Source organism: Mus caroli, chromosome 1, assembly GCF_900094665.2.
Source record: "Mus caroli chromosome 1, CAROLI_EIJ_v1.1, whole genome shotgun sequence".
Taxonomy (NCBI): domain Eukaryota; kingdom Metazoa; phylum Chordata; class Mammalia; order Rodentia; family Muridae; genus Mus; species Mus caroli.
The window spans coordinates 127,740,834-127,761,579 of record NC_034570.1 but is presented as its reverse complement, the minus strand read 5'-3'; the positions used below and the strand labels follow the sequence as shown (position 1 = coordinate 127,761,579).

General features: G+C 52.8%; 1 protein-coding gene across 5 annotated transcripts in view; it reads right to left on the bottom strand.

The window, feature by feature from the left end:
• Positions 1-20,041, bottom strand: part of Kif21b (kinesin family member 21B) — a 47,022-nt gene extending 26,981 nt beyond the window's left edge. For 3 of the 5 annotated variants that reach the window (XM_021184303.2, XM_021184430.2, XM_029478320.1), the window contains exons 1-9: positions 19,669-20,041; positions 6,552-6,774; positions 6,062-6,244; positions 3,830-3,979; positions 3,609-3,743; positions 3,100-3,270; positions 2,732-2,847; positions 2,013-2,208; positions 95-284 (exon numbers count right to left, since the gene is read on the bottom strand). In XM_021184303.2, the coding sequence (XP_021039962.1) occupies positions 95-284; positions 2,013-2,208; positions 2,732-2,847; positions 3,100-3,270; positions 3,609-3,743; positions 3,830-3,979; positions 6,062-6,244; positions 6,552-6,774; positions 19,669-19,709 (1,405 nt within the window). In that variant the 5' untranslated portion in view covers positions 19,710-20,041. The remainder of the gene's footprint in view (positions 1-94; positions 285-2,012; positions 2,209-2,731; positions 2,848-3,099; positions 3,271-3,608; positions 3,744-3,829; positions 3,980-6,061; positions 6,245-6,551; positions 6,775-19,668) is intronic. The other 2 variants (XM_029478311.1, XM_029478313.1) reach the window with 1 other exon arrangement.
• Positions 20,042-20,746: the final 705 nt, after the last annotated feature.

The following is a 20,746-nucleotide window of genomic DNA, read 5'->3' as shown; positions in this document are numbered from 1 at the left end:
TGCATTGGCTGGTTGCTATAGCCTGCTTGATACCGAGGGTGGGGGTTGGGGGGTACGTTGTTGCTCTGAGCTAGTCTGCCGTACCCCGACTCACCAGCCTTGGCCAGAAGCAGGTTGGCCTCCTGGCTCATGAGTTGTGTGACCCGGTTGTTGATGGCATCAATGGCTTCCTGCATGGCCTTCACTCGGAGCCGCAGCGCCCCATTCTCCTTCTGTAGCATGGCGTTCTCCCGGAACAGGTCGCTGTAGCCCTCTGTACCGTCCTCCCCAATCACTCGCTTGCCCTGGGATGGAGACAGGCAGGGGGCAGTCAGGTGCTGAATCCCATGGGAGGATGCATGACAATCCTCTTCCAATCACCTCAGCCTTCCCCAGGACAGGGTGGGACTCTGGTCTTTATCTCCAGCTTTCCTAATGGAGTTCCTATCTCCTAAGGCCCCAAAGCCTTACATAGCAATGAATATGGGGGCTCACTGAGGGCTCACTGGGAGCTCATGCCTTATAATATCAGTGTCTGAAGTTTGAGGCATGAAGATCACAAATTCAGGACCAGCCTGGGCAAAATGAGTTCCAGGCAAACCTGGGCTACATAATAAGTTTCCTCCTAAAAGCAACACCAAACCGACCAACCAAATAGTTCTCTCTCTGACAACAAAATCTCCAAATGCTTGACTTATCCAGTTTCAGTCACTTTCAGTATCCTGGAACGCTAGTCCAAGTGACAAAACCCTATGGGGCCAGCCAATTGGCATCCATGGGTGAGTCAGCCTGGGTATAAGACAACAAGGAGTGGTGGGGACTGCAGTGGAGAAATAGTGTAATAGACGCAGCCACTCTTTTGATATCTCTGCTCTCTCATGTTTTACTGTCTACCTTACAGCTGAAGCAGTGACCGTGTATCAGGTCACCAAGACATTGATTGGGCTTACAGAGTTGTCCATTGTATTGACACCAAGTTAAATGTTACAAACTGATGAATTTCACCTTTTGAAATCCTCCCTCTATTCTTTTGCGCACAGATGTTACTCTACTCCCTGCTTAGTCGAAGAAGAGAGACTTATTACTATAAGGGTAAAATTCGGTGCAGAATTGCCACCACCTATTTCCTTCCTTGATCCTAACGATCTGTGCTCTGAGTTACCAGAGTTCGGCGGCGGCCCTTGACCGCTTACCAACAGGCTACGACTGTAAACGTACAGCTTGTTTGTGTGTGAATTGTGAGATTTCTTCATCTAATAAATCATGACGCTGCTACTCACTCCAGCCAACTTAGTGCCAGTTGCTAGCAGAGACAAATTTTCCACAGATGTTGAGACTTCCTGACTTTCCGATGAATTGTCAAGTACAAACCCACCCATCTGTGTGCCGGATTCAGACCAGGTGCGACCAGTGGGTGACGTCAGCCTCGGATATTAGAATTAGATATGCCCCTCAAAGCGCCCGTTTTCCTCCTTTCTGCCGTTTTCTTTATTGTTTGCTTTCTACCCAGAATGCCTGCTGGCCTCCTTCTGCTGATATCTCATTTGTCTTTCAAAATCCACATGCACACCCCTTCCATAAAGCCCCGCCCCACACACCACACCGCAAGTAGGCTAACTCCTCTGCCCCTGTAGCACACTGGGCAACACCTGTGTCCCCTGTGTCACTGACTCCTCCACAGTGGGGCAGTCTCATCTATTCCAATGCAATACACTCTGTGGACAACAAAAAGCACCTGGGAGGCATTTTCCCTTGACCAAACACCCATGCTACATAGCCAGGGTGTTCAAATTCTTACACGGTGTATTCTAAGCCTAGAAAGCTCAGCCTGCACTGGTTTTGCCATAAAACCCAGTACTGGGACCCACATCTGATGCACAGCGAAGCCTAGCAGACATGAGGATGGATGGGTGCTGCAAAGTTGGGAGGACTGCTCAGAATCTGGTTGTGGGATGCTACAGGGCAAGGTGTGGAGCAGGGCATCGGCCCCTCATGGGCAGCGTTCCTAAGGTAAGGAGTAAGGGGATGCTTACCGCTTTGTACTCCATCAACTCCATCTGCAGGCGTGCGATCTCAGCCCGCAGCGCGCTGATCTGCTGGCTGGTCTTGTCCTGGTTCACCACCACTTTGTTTTTGATGTTGCGGGCCCGGTTGGCATATTTGAGAGTGTTAAGTGTCTCCATGAAGTCCCGATCCGAGGGGCTCACACAGGCGATCATGATGGTCTGGCTAAGAGTGGAACCAGGTTTGGTGAAGACAAAGGACAAAGCCAGACCCAGGAGCACTGCTCCACAGCTGAGGTTCTATTTCACCCAGACCCTCCTTCCCCGCAATTTAACACTTAAAGGACCTAGAACCTGGGATGTAGGACCCTGGGACACCTGGCTAAGATCTTCCATAGCAAGAGAAGAAAACCCTTGAAAACAGTTAACAAGCGCTGATGCCTAATGACAGAATCCTCTGCTTGGAGACGAAAGTGTGCCATGGCCTCTCTGTTGACCTGGTACTTACCATTATTTCCTGACTCATTGGACTATATGGCTGCCTTTAAGTATTGTCTCCCACTTCTGTGAAACAATGAAACTGAGTCTACCTAGCCACGAGTCACTGAACCAACCCCTCCCAGTCCCTGCCTCCAAGTCTGCAGCCTAGGCTGAGAAGGTCGCCTTTCCCTGGGAGTCAGGATCTCAGCCTATGTCAGTGGTCTGCATCCAGGAACTTCCCCACCTCCCTGGACTCGGTCATCAAATACCTGTTGCCTCCAAGAGAGTCCTGGAGCAGCCGAGTGAGCTTGGAGTCCCTGTAAGGCACGTGCACGACCTTCTTGCTCTGGTCCCCCAAGGCACTGATCACATTGCCCAAGGCCAGCTGTGGGAGAAAGAGCCAGAGCTGAAGAGTCACACAAGGAAGGCAGCAAGCACCACACTCAGGCTCCTGGGTCGGTTCAAAGACTGGTCTGATAAACTGAGGGCTAAGGGAGGAGGAGCTAACAGGGTCCTATGGGTGTTCCAGTCAGCAGCTAGAAACCCAAAGAGAATGACTGAGCAGCCATTGAAGCCTATGGCCTGTCTTAGTCTGTGCCATCTGGCTCTTGGGGCTGGTGATTTTCAGTGTGCCTACCAGACCACAGTTGATGGAGATGCCCTCTTTGGCCCGTTCGCCGGTGGCCCCTGTCCGCTTCAGCCGCTCTGAGCCAGCCAAGTCCACAAAGTGAAACTTAGCAGTGAGTGTCTCGTACTCTGTGCCTGTGGGGGCGGCTCCATCCGGAAGCCCAGTCACCGTCTCATTCACCTGCAGCAGAAGGTGACATCCGGCTCACTCAGACCCTACCTCCTGATCCTCTGCTAGCCTTCCGCCCCACAGTACTACCATCCATGAGAGTGAGGGTAGCTTACACAGCAGCAACTGTCATGGGTGCTCAGTGCCTGAGAGCAGACACTGCTGGGACACACTAACATTACTCTGTCTCACTCCATTGCACAGATGAGACGAGAGGCTGGAGAGAAATAAAAACTGAGAGATAGAGGCAAGCCCCACCTCTGGAGTTCTAGCCTAGGCCCACGTTTGTTTGTCCTGTCCCTGAGACATCCCTAGATCATGTAGCTCCTGGGCCCTCAAGAGCACCTCACCAGGTCAGGCTGGGCACACACGCGCATCTGGCACAGGTGGATGGTGAAGATGGCATGGGATCGGGAGCTCTGTACATTCATCTGGGTGCTGGCTGTGGTGCGTGACAGGGCGCCCTGCTTCAGGCACTGGATCAGCTGGGGACAGACGCAGAGGAGAGGACTCAGGCCCCACGTGCTGTAGGACTCTGGCCTTTAAAGATGCCCATGAATGAGATGCTCACCTCCTCCTGGGAGTTGATCAGGCGAGAAGTGACACCTGTGGTGTAGATGCCACCGTTGGCATCCTCGTGGATCTTGATGTTGGACCTACGGTGTCGGGCATCGGGGTCACGGGTGCTGTCAAATAGGTCAAGGATCTCTTCATTGTAGAGCTGTGATGGGGAGCAAAGCATGGCTGGGTCATATGGTACATGCTCGAGCCCCAAGAGCATCTCAATTTGCTAAAGCAGAAACAAGCTCTGCAATCTAACTTGCTGAACCCTGGTCCTCCAAGCAGGGCTATCTGGAGGCTGCAGATGCACATGGTGCCCTACTCTCCGGAGGAAGAGCATCCAGCGGCTCTCAGCTCCAAGGGGAGGCTGAGGACAAGGATGAAGGATGCAGGTCCTAGGTGTTAATGAATGGGGAAACCACAGCCTGGATTGAAAGGATCTCATCGTTATTGCCAGGCTGGCAGAGATGGCATGAGGCTGTGATTCCAGATGAAGGAAGGCAAAGCTTGAAGAGACTAAGAAGACACTGCCCTGAGCGCTGAAGCTCTGAGCGCCATGGTGCCTGACATAGAACTTGATGGCAACTTCAGATGGGGGACGAATGGCTGTGTGCCTTGCCGGATGCCTAGGAGCAGAGTGCAAGACCGGGCATTGTGGCCCAGCCTTCTGGAAGACCATTGTGCCAGCCCATTTCTGTTGGTGTCTGCTGAGGCAATTCCTGGGATCAGAAGATTGGAACTGTGGGAAATTCAACTGCAGAAAGGCTATGATGTCAAAAGCCAGGGGAAAAGGTGTGGTGTGGTGGAGTGGGGTGTGGTGGGGTGGGGTGTGGTGGGGTGGGATGGGAGAGGGCAGCAGCCAAGACCTATGGAGACAGAGAGAGGGCACTGCAGCCCTCAGACATCCAAGGCTTTGATGGCCTTAAGGGGACAAAAATACCCCACAGGAAGGGGAAGAGGAAACAGAAGGAAGAGATGGAGGAGACAGAGTTTCATGGTGTCTGTGTGTCTTGTATTGGTGTAGACACACTGCATCAGTTAACCCCTTGTGGTGCACTCTTTGGCCTGGACTTGCCAGCATGGAAGTTCTCCATGGCAACAGAATGGCAAAGGGAAGAAAACAGCGACAAGCTCAATGATATATAGACAGCAAGAACCACACATATTCACGTACACACACACACACACACACATATATATATACACATGCACTCACAAACACTCATATACACACATGCATACTCATGCACACTTATACAATAATATATGTACACACTTATGTGCATATATACACAGATGTAACCCAAAGGACTAAAATACAGGTCCTTTATAGGGAAAGCAGCAGCTATGGGTGCACAGGAAAGATACTGGAACAGTATACAGGGACAAGCCTCAGCCCTGTCCATCCCTCTGAGGGTCAACAAGATCCAGGAAAAGCATCAGGGTTGGAAGGTAAGAGAGTAGGATGGCTCCAAACCCATTAAACACAGCAGAGCAGGGCTCCTTGGTAGAGAAAACTAGATGCTAGGAATCAGAACTACATGACCACATGTTTCAGAGGAGCCTGGCCAGGTTCCTGTGAGAAATACTAAGGTGGCTCGCCTTTCTATAGCCTTCTCCCAAGAAGACCATCTCCAGGACAGAGCCTGTATTTACAGAACTGCTGACTTTCCAGCACAGCCCAAATGTTAGAGCCCAGAGATCCTCTCTTGTACTCCCCAAAGCTCATGGTTGCCTAGTTCAGGCTGATACCTCCCGAAGCAGGCAGACCAGAGATGAAGGAAACTCCTGCTGTACTAAGAGGCCAGGACGCGTCTCAGCTCAAAAGATACAGATAGGTACTTAGGGGGCAGAGGAAGGGCCTCATGAGGGCCAGAGACAGAAGCTGGGTTCTCGCCATGTGCCAGGGTCAGGCTTCCATGCCAGATTTACTAGTCCCTAAGGAAGGAGAGGGGTATCAAGCCCACTTTGCAGATGAAGTTCAGAGTGGCGACGTGACCAGGCCAGGGCCAGAATCAGCCAAGGTCTGAGATCTTAGGCCCCATTGGACCCAGGAAACATTTCAGCTACCAAGTGTTTCTGTAGCCCTAGCTTAGACACTCTCAGAAACAGGGCACTCATCTCCTATAGATAACTCCAGGGTTCCCTAGGCTTATTTCTCTATACTGGTGGGAAGCATCAGCTTCCATGGTCTTAGGTTCCAACACATCTCCCACCTGACCACCCTCCAAGACCACAGTACCTCCAGGAATTGAGCACTGACTTTGAACTCAGGCCCAGTCACACCCTGCTCCTGTGCCCGCCGCTTGCGTTCGTCGATGCCCCTGAAGAGATGTGCAATGGCCCTTGGGATGATGCCCTGCTCCTCTTCTGATGTCACTGTGTCAAAGCCGGTGCCCATAGTATATGTCTTCCCGGCCCCTGTCTGCATGGGCAAAGACAGAGTACAGGTGGTAACTGGTCCCCTCTGGGGAATCAGAAGCCTTGGCGTGGACCAAATTCTCTTACCCATTACCCCTAGACCAGTGAACCTATTCTATCCCAGAGACAAACCCTGTAGAATTCCCTGATGAAAGCCTGCTTCTGCTAACCAGCCATGCAGCCATAACTCAGAAGCCAGACAAAAGCACACACTGGGCCTTGAGTGACTGCTCTCTTGTGGGCCTATCTCCCGTGCTGGGTGGAGGGAGACTGAGTTTGACATGCTCATGGTTTGGGTAGCAGTGGCTTACCTGTCCATAGGCTAGTACTGTGGCATTATAGCCCTCAAAGCAGCCTTCGATGAGTTTGCTCACACAGGTCGAATAGATTTGCTCCTGCCAGGTGTCCAGGTCAAAGACAAAGTCATAGGTGAAAGCCTTGTCCTTCCCCAGCAGGACCTGGGGCTCTCCAGGGGTAACGGAGGTACAGATGTGACAGCCTTCGATCTTCTCCTTTGACAGCTGGGGTCGGATCCTGCTCGGGGGTTGGAAAGAGCCCTGGATCAGCACCAACTGGGTAGAAGTGACAGACCATCCTCTCATGTTACCAGCCATAATTCTGTTTGTTTACCCCACAAGTCAGGAAAGGGAAGAGGATAGGAAACCCCAGGGAATGGTTTCAGTAACACATATGCATATCACCCAAACAAATAGTAGCTAACATTGAACACTTGGTACCCCTAGTGTACGTTAAATATGTTCTCTATAAACTAATTCACGTGCTCTTCGCTATGAACCTACGAGGTATTTATTCCCCTGATTGTCCAGAGGAGGCTGAGAATGTTCCAGTGAGTACCCCAAGGTTGTACACCAGAGAGTGAAGGGACCAAACCTGGGCAAAGGCATACCATCACCACCACCGCCAGAGGCCTGGAAGTCAGTATCCCTCTTGCAAGGAGGTGAGAGCTAGCCCATTCTAGAGAGATACAGCTTAGAGCCAAGGATGGAGAGAGAAGGACAGGACAGGCAGCACCCCACAACTCCTGACCACATTCTTCTGAGCCAGTCTGGGAGAAGGTTAGAACCGAGGCAGGGGCCTGTAGAGGCTATGAGGGTCTTCAATGCGGCAACCAGGGCTTTGTGGCACTCTCAGACACAAGTGCTGGCTCTTTCCAGGAACGGAAGGACCCGCCCAAACACAACCAAAGCAGCCTGGGTCAATGGAAAGCACCCCATTGAGGCAGCAAATGGGGCCACGGGGTTGATCTACATCCCAGATACTGGTTCAGAGGAGGAGTCCCTATGTCGAGGACAAGTGGCATCAGTCCTGAGTGGGGAGCCAGCCATGGGCGAATTTGTCTCCATCCATCCACCCCTCATTCCCTTTTCTAAGCTGCATCACCAGGATGAGGTCCCCATGGCAACCAAGCATGAGTCAGTAAGCATGCGCGTGCAAGGACGGGCAGAAAGTACGCTTCAGACATCCCAAAGCAAGAGTGGGGGTAGGCTCTAGTGTCATGGACTCACACTAGTGGCCCCATTGGCTGCGCATTTACAATGATCTGCTTGTCAGGCCCCTCTCTCTAAGCCAACATTTACCATGAGAAGAAAGGAACACCAGGGTCCGGAGCAATTGCCCACTGATGGCCCAGAGGTGCCTAGCTGCAGACCCCAGCACCTCTAAATCACCATCATGTCCTTGTCCCAGTTGCTTCTTCCCCCAAACACCCACTCAGAGCCATCAGCTGGGTGAGGAGCACCCGAGATTGTCACTCCGCTCTGCTGTGGATAAGGACTGGGGAGGGACAGGTGTCTGTGTGAGGGGTGGGTACTTGGGCAAGACTCTATCCATATGTGGGAGTCTGGTGTCTTTCAGGAGTGTTTCCTTGGAGGTGTAAACAGTCACTTCAGTGAGTGACTCTCTCCAGAAAGAAATGGAAGCCCAAAGAAGTCACCACTCTCACCTAACTGTTAAGGGCTGTACAGGGACAGGAGCCCAGCGTCCTAGCCTTTCACCTGTTTGCCTGAACTGGTTTCTGACAGAAAGAGCAAAACTGATTCTTTTTCATTCTCTCTTGACCTTCAGACCGGAAGCTTTTCTTTCCCCAACCCCCATCCCCCATCCCAGGCCCCTATGCTGGCTTCCACTTCCACCCTAACCACTGCTGCTGACCCACACGGGGCTCACCACTGCATGCCAGGCCAGGCCTATGAACTGAGGCTTCTTAACTCTTGACCTCACAACAACCCCCTGGGAGGTCTTTGCCAGTGTCCAGTTGACAGATAAGGAAGTTGGGATGGTGTCATTCAGAGTCACAGACAGTGAGGAGCCATTTCAAGCCCAGGCAGGCTGAACGTGCTAGCCCTTCCTTAACCCTGCAGTACACACATTGCTACTGAGGACCAGGGATTAGAGAGTGGAGGGAAGCCTCAGACACCAGGAGAGCATGGGCAGCTGCAGAGAGTGAGGCATGGCATAGCATAGAAATGAGAGCTTTGGCTCTGCCCTGGGGCTGCAGGGGCCTAAGACTGGATACTTCCTCCCAGAGCACGTGGGTGCTCTCTGGTGAACTGAGGGGACATCACAGCAGCCTGGGAGGCCTCTCTTAACTACGTAGACTGCAGAGCTTCTGAAGACACCCTCCCCACCACGTGACAGCCTGTGATGGGATTTCTGGATCCAGTTCAAATACCATTTAATTACTGCAGGCAGATGGCAATGCCGGCGATTGGAGAAGATTGAATCAATGTCCCCAGAGGCCCAGAGAGCAGGCCTGTTATCAGAGCCCTCCCAAGGTCTTCAGTAGCCAGTCGCCAGAGCTTCCAAGGGGGCAGCAAAGAAGAGAGTCAGGGAGAGCAGGTCTGGAAGGGTACACATAGGGTCAGCCAGGGCTTTAGGTAGCAAGGGTTGTGGGGTCTCCCTGGGATTATATTTTCAATTCTACACATCCTGATACATCAGAGAGCCATCTAGCTCCTTGCTAGCCTATTCAAAACACCAGGATACAATTTTTAAGAAGTGGGTATGTGACTAATTCTCAGAATAGCTGATCTGGACAAGGCACAGTGTGTGTGAGCCTTGTGGATGAGGGGCTGCGGGAGTGAGCAAAGAAGGAAGATCTCACAGACATTCCCATGTGTGTGGGTAGTAGGCCAGCCAGCATCCACCATCACTTTGCCTTGGTGGTGTATGAGCTAGGATGTTAATCCTCACTTCCCAGAAGGAACCAAACCTAAGTCACTCAGGTAGTAAGAAACAAGGCTGGTGTCCAATCTCTCCTCAGGCTGAGACTAGAGGCTCTCTCCCAACTCCCTCCATGCTTTCTCTAAAGACCCCACCCCCACAGTGCTACTGACTTCCTCCCCTGTCAGAGCTGGCTTGCACGCCCCATGTCCATTCAGGCAGCACCAAGCAGGGAACTGAGCTGCCCTGCCCTGGAGGACACAGTGTCATGTGACAGCTGAGCTCATCTCTGGTGCCTGGTGGAGATTTGGAGATTCTGTCCTGTCTCTCACAGCCCAAGCAAGCCTCAGTATGCACTTGGGTTATATAGATCTACGTGGTCTTAGCTTTTTAAGAACTGTACCGCCCTCCCTCCAGCGGCCTCTTCCACTGGTCCCACTCTGGATGAGTTGTGGGTTGTCCTCAAAATGGCAGTGACCTACAGAAGGGAGAAGTTTCTCTTTATAGCGGGATGGGCACAGATGGCAACCACTCAAGCAGTGGCCTTCCCAATGGCACGGAAGGAGGGGTCAGGGGTCAGTTGCCAGGTTCTTCCATTTGTACCATGGGCCCCTGAGGGCTACCAACTATACCAGGACTGGGAAGAGGCAAGTAGGGGCGTGCACCTTAAGCACAGAAATACTATCTTAGGAACTGGATGTGCCACTCCTAGGTATATCCCAGGGGGAATCAAATGTAGCAGACCACGGAGACGCCTGCACACCCATGTTCTCTACAGATTTTTTTTTTCAAAATAGCAAGGTTATGGATATTAGCCCATGTGATCATCAGTAGATCAATAGCTTTAAAAAAAAGTATGTATAACACAATAGAATACTATTCTGCCATTGCCAAGAGTGAATTGTGTTATTTGCAAGAAATGGACTAATGATCCAAGAGGTTGCTAAGTTGGACCCAGGAAACTCTAATCACATTTTCTCTCATATGTAGTATTTAAACTTAAAAATAAGACTTGAGGGGAGGGGAGACCAGAAGTCAGGAGGAAACAGGAACATAAAAGGGTGGTGGGTGTAAGATCAAAGTACATGAGACAGGCATATTGAAACCCATTACTGAATGATTAGAATATACCCTAAAATAGAAAATCTGGAAGCGGAAAGATGCAACATTTAAAACAATGGAATTGGCACACTACGGCCGGCAAGCCAGTTGCCTATTATCAATGAAGGCTGGTAGCTTAACTGTGACTCTCACTGAAGACCCTCTATCCTTTCTCTCCACCCTGTTGGGAGGAATGACCTAGGGCCCCTTTCCGAAAGCCCCTACCCTCCACCCCCAGAATCTCGCTGAACAGAGCCGGACTATTCGCCATTTGGCAAACGGCAGGCAGGGTGGCGCAGCCAAGGCTTTTCAGAGGCAGGATCTGGCACCGTGGCTGAGGTCACCACGCTTCCTCCGCTCACAAGCGAACAGTGGCTGGCGTGATGTGGGCGGCTGCCTCCACCCCCGCAGCGATGAGCCACAGCCGAGAGACTTAAAGGCGGGCGAGGCGGGCACAAAGGCAGCCAGCCGGAGCCTAGGGCCGCGGGAAGAGCTGAGCTCAGCGGTTCTTTGGCTCATCAGGAGCTGGACTGAGCCCTAGCAAAGTGAAGGGCAGAGGACACAGCGAGGAGGCAGGCCAGGGGCTGCTGAGAGACTGCCAAGGGCAAAACTCGCTTTCTGCAGAGCATAATGGCTAGGTGAGCCTTGGTACGTGCCAGAGACCCAACAGTCGCCACCAAAGTTTAGGAGGAGCCTCACCTTAGGGCCTCAAGTGACATCACACAAAGGCAGCCAATCACCCCTCCCAGAAGCTCCGCCCAGTGACTTTGGGCTCCTAGGGGGTTGGCTGTGGTTTTTTTTTTTTTTTTTTTTCGGTAAAACTAGTCTCACCTACTTAGCTAGCGGCAAGGTATCTCCCAGAGTTCCTAACCGACTCTCCCCTACTCCTCACACAAGACTTTCTGCTGATGAAAAGTAACAGGCGGCGACATTAAAATAACCAAGAGCTGTTCCAGAGCCAGAAGCTTTTTTTTTTAAAACCATTTATGTTTGTATGTGTGTATGGATGAAGGCATGTAATAAACCTGTGAAGTGCGTGTATGGCAGGATGCACATGTGGAGGCCAGAGGACAACCACTGGAATCTATTTCTTCTACTATTTGGGTCCTGGGAATTTAATTTATGTTATCAGATTTAGCATCAAGTACTTTTACAGGCTGAGCCATCTCTCTGGTCCTTAGTAATAGGTTATTTCTCTGCCAGTGAAATGAGACCGTTCAAGACAGATTAGAATATATTAAAGGCAGGTTTATTTGGAAGCTGCTCTCAGGTGAGTTCACTGGCCCCAAGGACCAAGGCCAGGGAGGGAAGTCACCATGGGGAGGGGAGGAGGGGGAAAGAGAGAAAGGGCAAGAGAAGGGAAAGGAGAGAGGGAGAGGGAGGGAGGAGGGACCAAAGGAAGGGGAGAGGGAGGGGAGATAGGGAGAGGGAGAGAGCATGTGCGCAAAATGTCTGGATTATATAAGAAAGAACCTTCTGAGGGAAAGGTCTGGAAAGATCAGGGTTGGGGGAAGGGTGTGCCAGGTAGGGCCTGAGGGATGCTGGGAGAATTTGGAGGCCAGGTCTGCTTTGATATGTAAAATATGCACCTGGGACCCTTGTCCCAGGCAGGGTCCAAACCAAAAACTTAGAAGGGACATAAGGGTGACACTGAGTCTGATACCTAATGTCCTTTCTTTGTTGAGGCTTTACCTGGAACTCATTTCACCCAGTTCAGTAGACATCAGTACTTAGGGGTGAGACTTCCTGACAGATACCATCCATCACTTTACCCACGGTGGGTCACCACAGTATAGTATATCACATAGCCAGTGAGGAGCAATTTGTCTCTATCCTGTCCCGAGCTCAAGGTCATTTGACTGATAAGGAACAAGCGGCTGCCTTTTCCCGAGATTTGCACAAAATTAGCATGCACACAAACACTCGCTGGTGTAAGATTTGCACTTGAGGGATTCTAGACCGAGAGACACTCTCTCCCCAGTTCTACCCCCAGGCTTTCAGGAACCAGAGACCTGGTCTAGAGTTATCCCTCAGATGGCCACAATAATCAACATAGACCCTTCGGAAGGAGTTTCATGGGGCTAAAAGCATGTCTGTTTTGTTTTAAGGAGTCCCTTCTGGGATCTTGAGAAGGAGCCCTTGGGGGCTGGTGGGAGAGCTCCAGAGGGACCATAAAGGACGCCTATCACCCAACATCTGGCTGTACTGTATCCAAGCTTGATAGAATCCAAAGGCCGCTTAGACCCACTGGCTCCTCCTCATGCCCAGCCTGAATCCCCAATCCTCCAACCACAGGTGGTGGGGCAGAGGGAAAGGCCAGCTGCTGTCTTCTTCGTGGTGCGTGTTTGGCTCATGGATGCAAGAGATACAGAAGGGACCCAGAGGGGCCTCGTGGTCTCCAGACTGCCTTTCATATAGTCACTTCGCTAAGCTATGTGACCTGCCAAGGACAATGCTCTTCCTCATCAGAGAAGAGGCAAGATCAAAGGGGAACTTAGCCACAGCCAGAGGGATTTAGATAAGCTAGCAAAAAGAACTTCCTGCCTGTAAAGATTGTTGGATCCTGGAAGGGCAAGCCTGAGATCGGAGGAAATCATTCCTTGGGGGTAGCAGGCCTGCCCGCCTTCCTGCCTTCTCTCACTCCCTAGCTTCATCTGAGGATAAAACAGAGCATCTGAGAACCTGGGTGCCACATGCACTCTTGTGTTATCACAACTCTATGGGGTGAGGGATGCATGCCCCATTTTACTGAAATCCCAAAGGGGACATTGCACAAGCCCAGAGTCCCCACAATTTATAATGATGCAGATGAAATTTAAAGCAGCCTCCTCAAGAGTGTGCCCAGTCCTGCTGCAGTCACGGGGGGGGGGGGGGCACCCCTAAACAGGGCCATAGGGGTCAGGCTGGAGGAAACCGATCCCTTTAGAATCCCTGCTGATCCCACCGACAGCTGCCTGCGGCCTGCTGCCTGCAGCCTGCTGCCTGCCTGGAGGGAAAGCATTTTCCAAGCTATGTAGCTAAGGAGGCTGAGCTGGGCCATTTGTAGATAGCAGGCTTCCTTTGCCCTCTGTAGCACCCCCCCCCAAACACACGTGCTCGTGTGTGCGCACAAACACACACACACACACACACACACACACACACACACACTTCTCCTAGGCAGCCTGGCAACCTGCCAACTCTGGGGAAGGCTGCTAGAAGCAAAATCCTTGCTCTCTCAGGGGAGTCTAGCTTTCAGACGCCCAGGGGCTTTTAACTGACTTTGCTGAGACAAGGTATCTTCCCACAGGGACTGGTCTTCTCTCCATCAGGGTGGCAAGATCTAATTCAGGGTGCTAACTCTTCGGTAGAGTGAGGGAAAACCCAGGTATACTAGGAGCAGAGCTACCAGGACCCTATCACCATTTGCCTATTGGAACCTCCCCTGGCTTTCCATAGGCATCTGGAGCCCAGCCCTCCTGTGGTTGCCCTCAGGGAAAAGATGGGGCTGCACCCCCAAACAAGAAGGCTTTGTATTGTGGGGTCAAAGGGCATGGATTTACGAGGCTCTGGCAGACCTGGTGAAAAGGGTCAACACTCTCTGCCTGACTTCTGCCTCTGAGATCATGGGGAGGGACATAACACTCCACAACAACCTCACGAGACACTGGGGTTCTAACTCCACCCCCTCCAAAGGGAATGTCCTCAACTTTACTTTCAGTTCATCCTACAATCCTGGCCACTGAGCTCTGAGTCATACTCAGAGGCAGAAACAGAGAGGACACCTTCTCCGAGGCACCTTCACCAGGCGAACCTCGTTTTCTGTGGCCTCGGTGTCAAGGCCACAATCCAGAACAGAACCGACAGCAGGCTGGGGTTGAAGCAGCAAGCAGATGAATGAGATGTCAAAAGCCAGAGAGCAGGAGGCTTGGAGAAGGCTAGCCCCTGTCTGAGGGAGATACCCCAGCCTGTGATTGGCCAGCCCAGTGGCCAGGCAGTGAGCAGCACCAGGCGCTTCCTGAGATGGGGTTGGGTCTGACCCCTCTGTCTTTGGAGCCTGTGAAAAAGGGCAAGTCCATCCCAGGGAACTGCCACTCAGCCATGCTTTCTCCGCCCCTCCACCCCCCATCTCAGGGCATCTGGTAGGGGTTTTCCATGACCTCCCAAGAGACAGGAGACACTGAAGCATCAGGCGTAACCCAGATCCCAGAGCTGTGCCGGCATCTGCATCTGGTAGGGGGGCAGCTCAGTAGGGGCTGGGCCCAGGGGACACTCCTCAGCTGAGGAATGTCAAGCAACAGGCAGCTGGCTGGCTGGCTGGGATGGAGGGCAGCCAGCCTCCCTCCACCACACTGGTCCTGCTGCCTTTCCCTATTGCAAGTTTTTAGGCAGCTGGCTCTCTGGTGAAGTGCACCTCCCTGAAATAGGACAGCTAGGCATAGAGAGAAGACAGGTAGCTTGCATTTGGGGATAGGGACCATAGTACCCTCTCCTTCCTGTATCCGAGAAAAGCTGGAGGTAAATGAAGGAGCCCACCAGAGATGGGGACAATGCATCCAATAGGTCACCGCCTGCCCTAGGGCTACAGAGCCCTCAGAGCCCCAACCCCCAATCTTCTTATGATTCATAACAGTAGCAAAATTACAGCTGTGGAGTAGCAACAAAAACAGTTTCATGGGTGGGATTCACCGGAACATAAGGAACTGTATTAACTAAAGGGGTTACATGCAGCGTGAGAAAGGCTGAGAAACCTCTGCTAGAGCCATCCTTGCCTGGAGAGTGGCGAGGTGGAGCTCAAGCAGAAGACAGTCACAAGGACCTCAGAACAGGAGAACAGTAGCTTCTTAAACCCAAAAGAAAACAGCAAGGATCTGAGAGCTCAGGCCTCGGAGTGACAGGCAGCTAAGGCACACTTGAAGAACAACCCCCCCCCCTTTGCCACGCATCTGCACGGTGCTGTGTGTATTTCCTTCATCTCCTTTCACCACAACAGGGCAGGGCAATGAAGCATCTGAAGGAACAGAAGCAGCGACCATGACCACAGCACTCAGCCAATTAGAGGCTGGGATGAGACTCCAGTTTGGGCAGACAAGGGATGTCTAGTAAGTGTGTGCTTGCAAAGGAGAGTGCCCTGGGTTCAGATCCAGCCTTTCCCCCCATCCCTGCTCCCCTGTGTTTGCTCATGAGAGGAGCATCACGTATTTGGTCAGCTGAGCATGATAGTACGGGCACAATGCCCAGCACTGAGCAAAATTCTAAGCAATTATGGTGTTCGGTCACAGACAAAAAATGAATGGATTGGCTGCAAATGAATTCACTTTTACTAAATAGATATTATCATTTAAACTAGAGGGACACCTCCTTAACTAAGGGATATTTGTTTAAACATTTTACTCCTCCTCGATGCCCCAGGAGTCTTCTCGAGGCTCAATCCTCTCTACACTGAACCAGCCAAGGGTTCCCATTCTCTGATAGGCAAAATGAGGTCCAGAAAGGCGAGAGAGGGAAGGGTCAGACAATTACATGGGCTCTGCCCTGCCCTTTGTCCCCAGAGCTATAATAAGGGTGTCAACCTTGTGTCACCTCGGTTGGTTCCCTGGCCCCAGCCCCACCCTACCTCTGCTCAGTTGTTTTCAAAAGCCAAGATCCAATCAAACAGGCTGGCTGGGTAGTGGAGGGGCCAATTTCCGGGGCCTGTGGTTACAACACTCCACTTCCTTATTATGATAGAAGCCCTGTTTCTCAAGTAGGAGGCCACTAGCAAGAACTGAAGTCTCTACACAGCCCATAGAGGGCTCAGTTTCTCAGATCTAGAAATTGGACAGCACAGGACATAGCTGGCAGTGGATAGCACTGCTTAGCCTTGAGACCCTGAAAGCACCACTCCCCCCCCCGCCCCGACACACACACACACACACACAGCCACCCCACAGTTTCTTCTGTCTTTACTCTCCTTCCCATCCTGGCAAAGTCTTGATTAGAAATGTAGGCAGTCACTGAGCAAGACTCCAGGCAAGCCTAATACTTGGGAAGTAGCTGAAGTGAGATATCCCAGCTAGGAGAGGGCAGGGATGGAATCCACCACTGTCCCCTGGGTCCCTGGCTGGTTGTGGGTCTGGCCAAGGCACCTCCCCCTCCCCAGCACACTAAAGGAAGGAAGCTGAGCAGAGTCAGGCAGAGATAAGGGGAAGGGGCTAGGCCACACCAAGGACTCTCTTTATGGTGAGGCTCAGAGCCAGGGGCCTGAAAGGGTCTTAAAGTAAACCCATCACGTAGCCTGGCTTCCTTCCCCAATTTCAACTTTGCCTACTTAGGTTTCTTGGCTACTCGCCCCCCCCCAACCCCTACAGTTATAGCCCCCATTTGCCAGGGCTCCGTCTCTGCAGCATGGTGCATACAGCTCAGCCTTCTTCTCTGGCTTGGCTGCGCATCCTTTTCCCTGACCTCAGGTAAAGGCCAGTCCAGCCTTTGGAGTACAGGGATTAGTGGATAAAAAGATCCCAGGCAGGCAGAGGTGGGACGGGCTGGGAATCTCTAGTGTAAGGTGGGCTGGCCTGGGTTCAGGGGCAGATGGGTCTGACTCTACCTAGCAGGGGTGAGGATTTGGGGGCCTTGTCATACCTGGCCCTCTTCCCCACATCCTGAAAGTTCCCTCTTTCTGACTCTAGGAGTCTAGGCTGCCAAGCAGCACTTTGAACACAGACAGCTTTACCTTTGTCCGGGCTGTAAATCAGGAGCCCCAGCGTCCCCTTTCTAACATCCCAGGCTGTCTTCCCATACACACCCCTCATCAGCCCCGTCTCACTCTGCTCACAGGGCCAGATCCCAGGGCTTCACCATAAGTGACTCTCACGGGAATTCGGAGAGGACTTCCAGGAAGTCAGGAAGACAGCTCTCTTTGTCAGCAACTAGGAAACTTACAGCAGCGGGTAGTTCTCAAATCCTTGCTGCTCATAAATGTGCCACAGACTGCAGCCTCCCACCCAGCCCCTTCTTCAGTGACACAAGTGGTGACACTGGAGGTGAGACATGGGAAGAGATGCTAAACCAAGGAGAATTCCCCCTAAAGCACATCGCTGGCACCATCTGCTCCTTCTCCCAGCCCAGTCCCACCCTCAGCTCTCTGATTAGAACCTGGGCTCTGTCCAGGCATTGTCTGCCTGCACGGCCGGTTGCCCATTGAGGTCTGGCGTGTGCCGGGCTGGCTGATCTAGAGCCAGACGGAATGAGTGGGCGGGGCTCTCACCTTTTTGGAGCCCTTGGAAAGGCTAGCGCTTCAGATGTTCAATTTCCACACAACTTCATATACACAGCTGACTCCAGTTGGGAAGAGCATCCCAAAGCCCTGGGTGCAGAAGGCAGCCACCAACCCTTCTCTGTGGTAAAGGTCCCAGAAATGTCCCGATAGTCATTGTGGGAAGGAACACTAGCTTTCCCCTTACTTTCTATACAGATGCCCATGCCCCAGGCTCCTGAAGTGGGAACTCCAATATTTTACCATGCCAGGCCCAGAGTGGGGAGTATGAATCAAGGGGGAAGGTCTTTGTTTGGCTCTCTCCGGTAAAATGGAGTCTAAAGGAAAGACCCCATGGATAGAGCACCCCATCTCCTGTCCTGTCAGTCCAGGTTCACACTGGTTGGAGGTTGGGCTTCCATTTTCTTTTTATGCCAGGTAGCTCCCCTCTCCCCATCTGCTGTAGATGCCATATTGACATGTCTCACTCCCACCCGGCCCATGCGCGCTCCCCTTCCCTCGACCTCCAAGGGTTCCTGCTGCACTGTCAGCTTCAGTGGCAGCCTGGCTCCGCCCCACCAGCCCACCAGGCACCTGCAGGGCTCCTCTTTGTCTCAGACTGTTCAGTGCCAGGCAGAGTGTGTGCACGGGTGGTGTTCTGGCTGCTGTAGGAGCTGCTGGGCCAGCAGCCCTCAACCTCCCTCCCTCGGCACCTGAGCTATTATATACTAAAAGCCTCCATGCCTTCTCTCTGGGTTGTACAGAGTTGGTCAGGTGGGGGTGGGGGGCATCTGCTCTGGGACAGGAAGAGAGAACCTATTCTATCGATTTCTTTCATCTTGTCTATGAGCTCCTTCCCAGGATCCCTGGAATCTGGGTCATCTCTGACCCAGGGGATTTGAACACTTGTCTCAAGGACCTACCCTAGAATTTGATTGCTCCCCTCCCCCACTCTATAAGACCAGAACCAGGGATGTATGTTCCTCTGTGCATCTGTGAGTTGGTGACCAGCTCCTACATTGGTATTCTCCCAATATGTTCTTCTTAAAGAGAAGACCACAAAACACAGTCGGGAGAGCTGGTGGGAGGCATCTTCACTCACCGCAAAGAACAGAGAGTTCAACTTTGTAGCATTTCCTGTCCCTGCACCTGTGTGCCCCTAGGAAAAGAATCCACTAAGTCATGTCCTCTTTCCTCTTAATGTCTGCCAGATTACTTCTAATACCTACAGATATCGGGAATGGTAATCCAGATAAATCTAGGGGCCCTTCCCCCCTGCCCAGTTTCACCTTTGTGCCTGTGAATGTAGCATTAGGGCCCTGTCACCCCCTTTCACCCCTTCTGGATTAGTCCCTCGTATACACCTTTTTCTTCCTCCCTAGCACCATCTCCTCTTGGGGCAGGACCAGCAGGGCTTTCTCTAAAAGCCATTGGCACCCTGTGGAAAGCCAAGGCACCATTCCAACCCTTTCATGGGTCCCACAACCGATCTTTGTCTGTTGTATCCGCTCCCAGGATGGTGAGCTGGATCAAGAACTTAGAACTGGCTAACTGGGGTAGATGGGGGGAGGGGGGGATTCCCTCCTATACCCCAGAATGAGACAGCAGCCTCATGGGGAGGACAAGAGGAAACACACAGACGCTCCGGCCTGGGCCAAAGCTGGGTGTGAAATACCGGATTTCCTTGTTTATTCGATTTTCTGATCATTAAGTGCTCCCATGAGGGGCCAGAAATTACCACCCAAACAAAGCCACCTTCCATCAGTCCGCTGGGCCGCCGCTCCCCTGCGGCAGCCGGGCCAGCGCGCGTCGGCCCCTCCTCCTGGACTGCAGACTCCAGCTCGAGCGGTGCCCGCGCCCCCCGCCCGAGAACACGCGAGACAAAGCTCGAACCCCTCCTCGCACGTCCCTTCCCCGCCATCGACCCTTACCTGACGGCCACTTTGACGCAGCAGTCGCCCTGGCCAGCCATGGTCCTCCGGCACCAGGGTCTGGGCGCGGATCAGGGGCGGGAGTCTGGGGGCCACTGCTCCAGGCAGCGGCTGCGGCTGCAGAAGGCGGAGGCAGGGACCCTGCTAGCGAAAGCGACCTCGCAGGCTGGAGGTGACATGCTCGCAGGAGGCGGCAGAGGGGCTCAGCCGCGGCCGGCCCCACGGGGCTGGTCCCATGCGTCTCCTCCAGCCATCGCGCGGAGGTGCTGAGCTCGTTGACAGCGGGCAGTGAGACCCGCAGCTCCCTACAGCGCGGCACACGCGCGCGCACACACCTCCCACCCGGACCGCCACCTCCCGCCGCAGCGCGAACAAAGGGGGCGGGGGCCGAGCCACCTCAGGACCCACCCCCAGCCCCTCAGAGCCGCGCAGGGCCCCGCCCCTCCCAGAGGCCGCCAATAGAAGGCCCCAACGAGCAGCAGAGGCGGGACTTGAGCCTTTAAAGAGACCTCTTGGCTTCGGTCCATCGGGTGGCTGGGAGGGGCGGGGTAGGATTGGAGGGGGGGGGGGGGGGGGTGAAAGCGGGAGTGGCATGATGGACTCGTCCCTGGGAAGTTGACCGTTCGGGAAACACGGCCCTCGAAGTCATGGTACCTCTCAGTGGGATCTTCCTTTCCTAAATGAGGAACGGGACTCAAAGAGGAACACCCCAAGGTCATACAGCGAGTCTGTGGCTAGTCATGGGTAAGAACCTGGTCTCTGGGCTGGGCGGTGTGCTGCACCTCAAAGCATCTCATAGAGATGAGCAATTTGCAATTTGAAAGAGACAGCGAAGTGTCCCTTCTGCATTTATTTCGGTAAATCCGCTAACCTTTATTGAAGGGGATTCTTGTTGATGTCGAAGTAAATTTCCCCACCTCCACCCTGCAACATCTTTAAGCTCATAGTTTGCTTTGATGGCTGGCCGGCTCAGGCTCTCCTCACTAGACCAGGGTCCCACTAACCTTTATGACCCACAGGGCCTGGTTCACACTTTGTGTGTGTGTGTGTGTGTGTGTGGGAGGGGGAGGTCAATGTG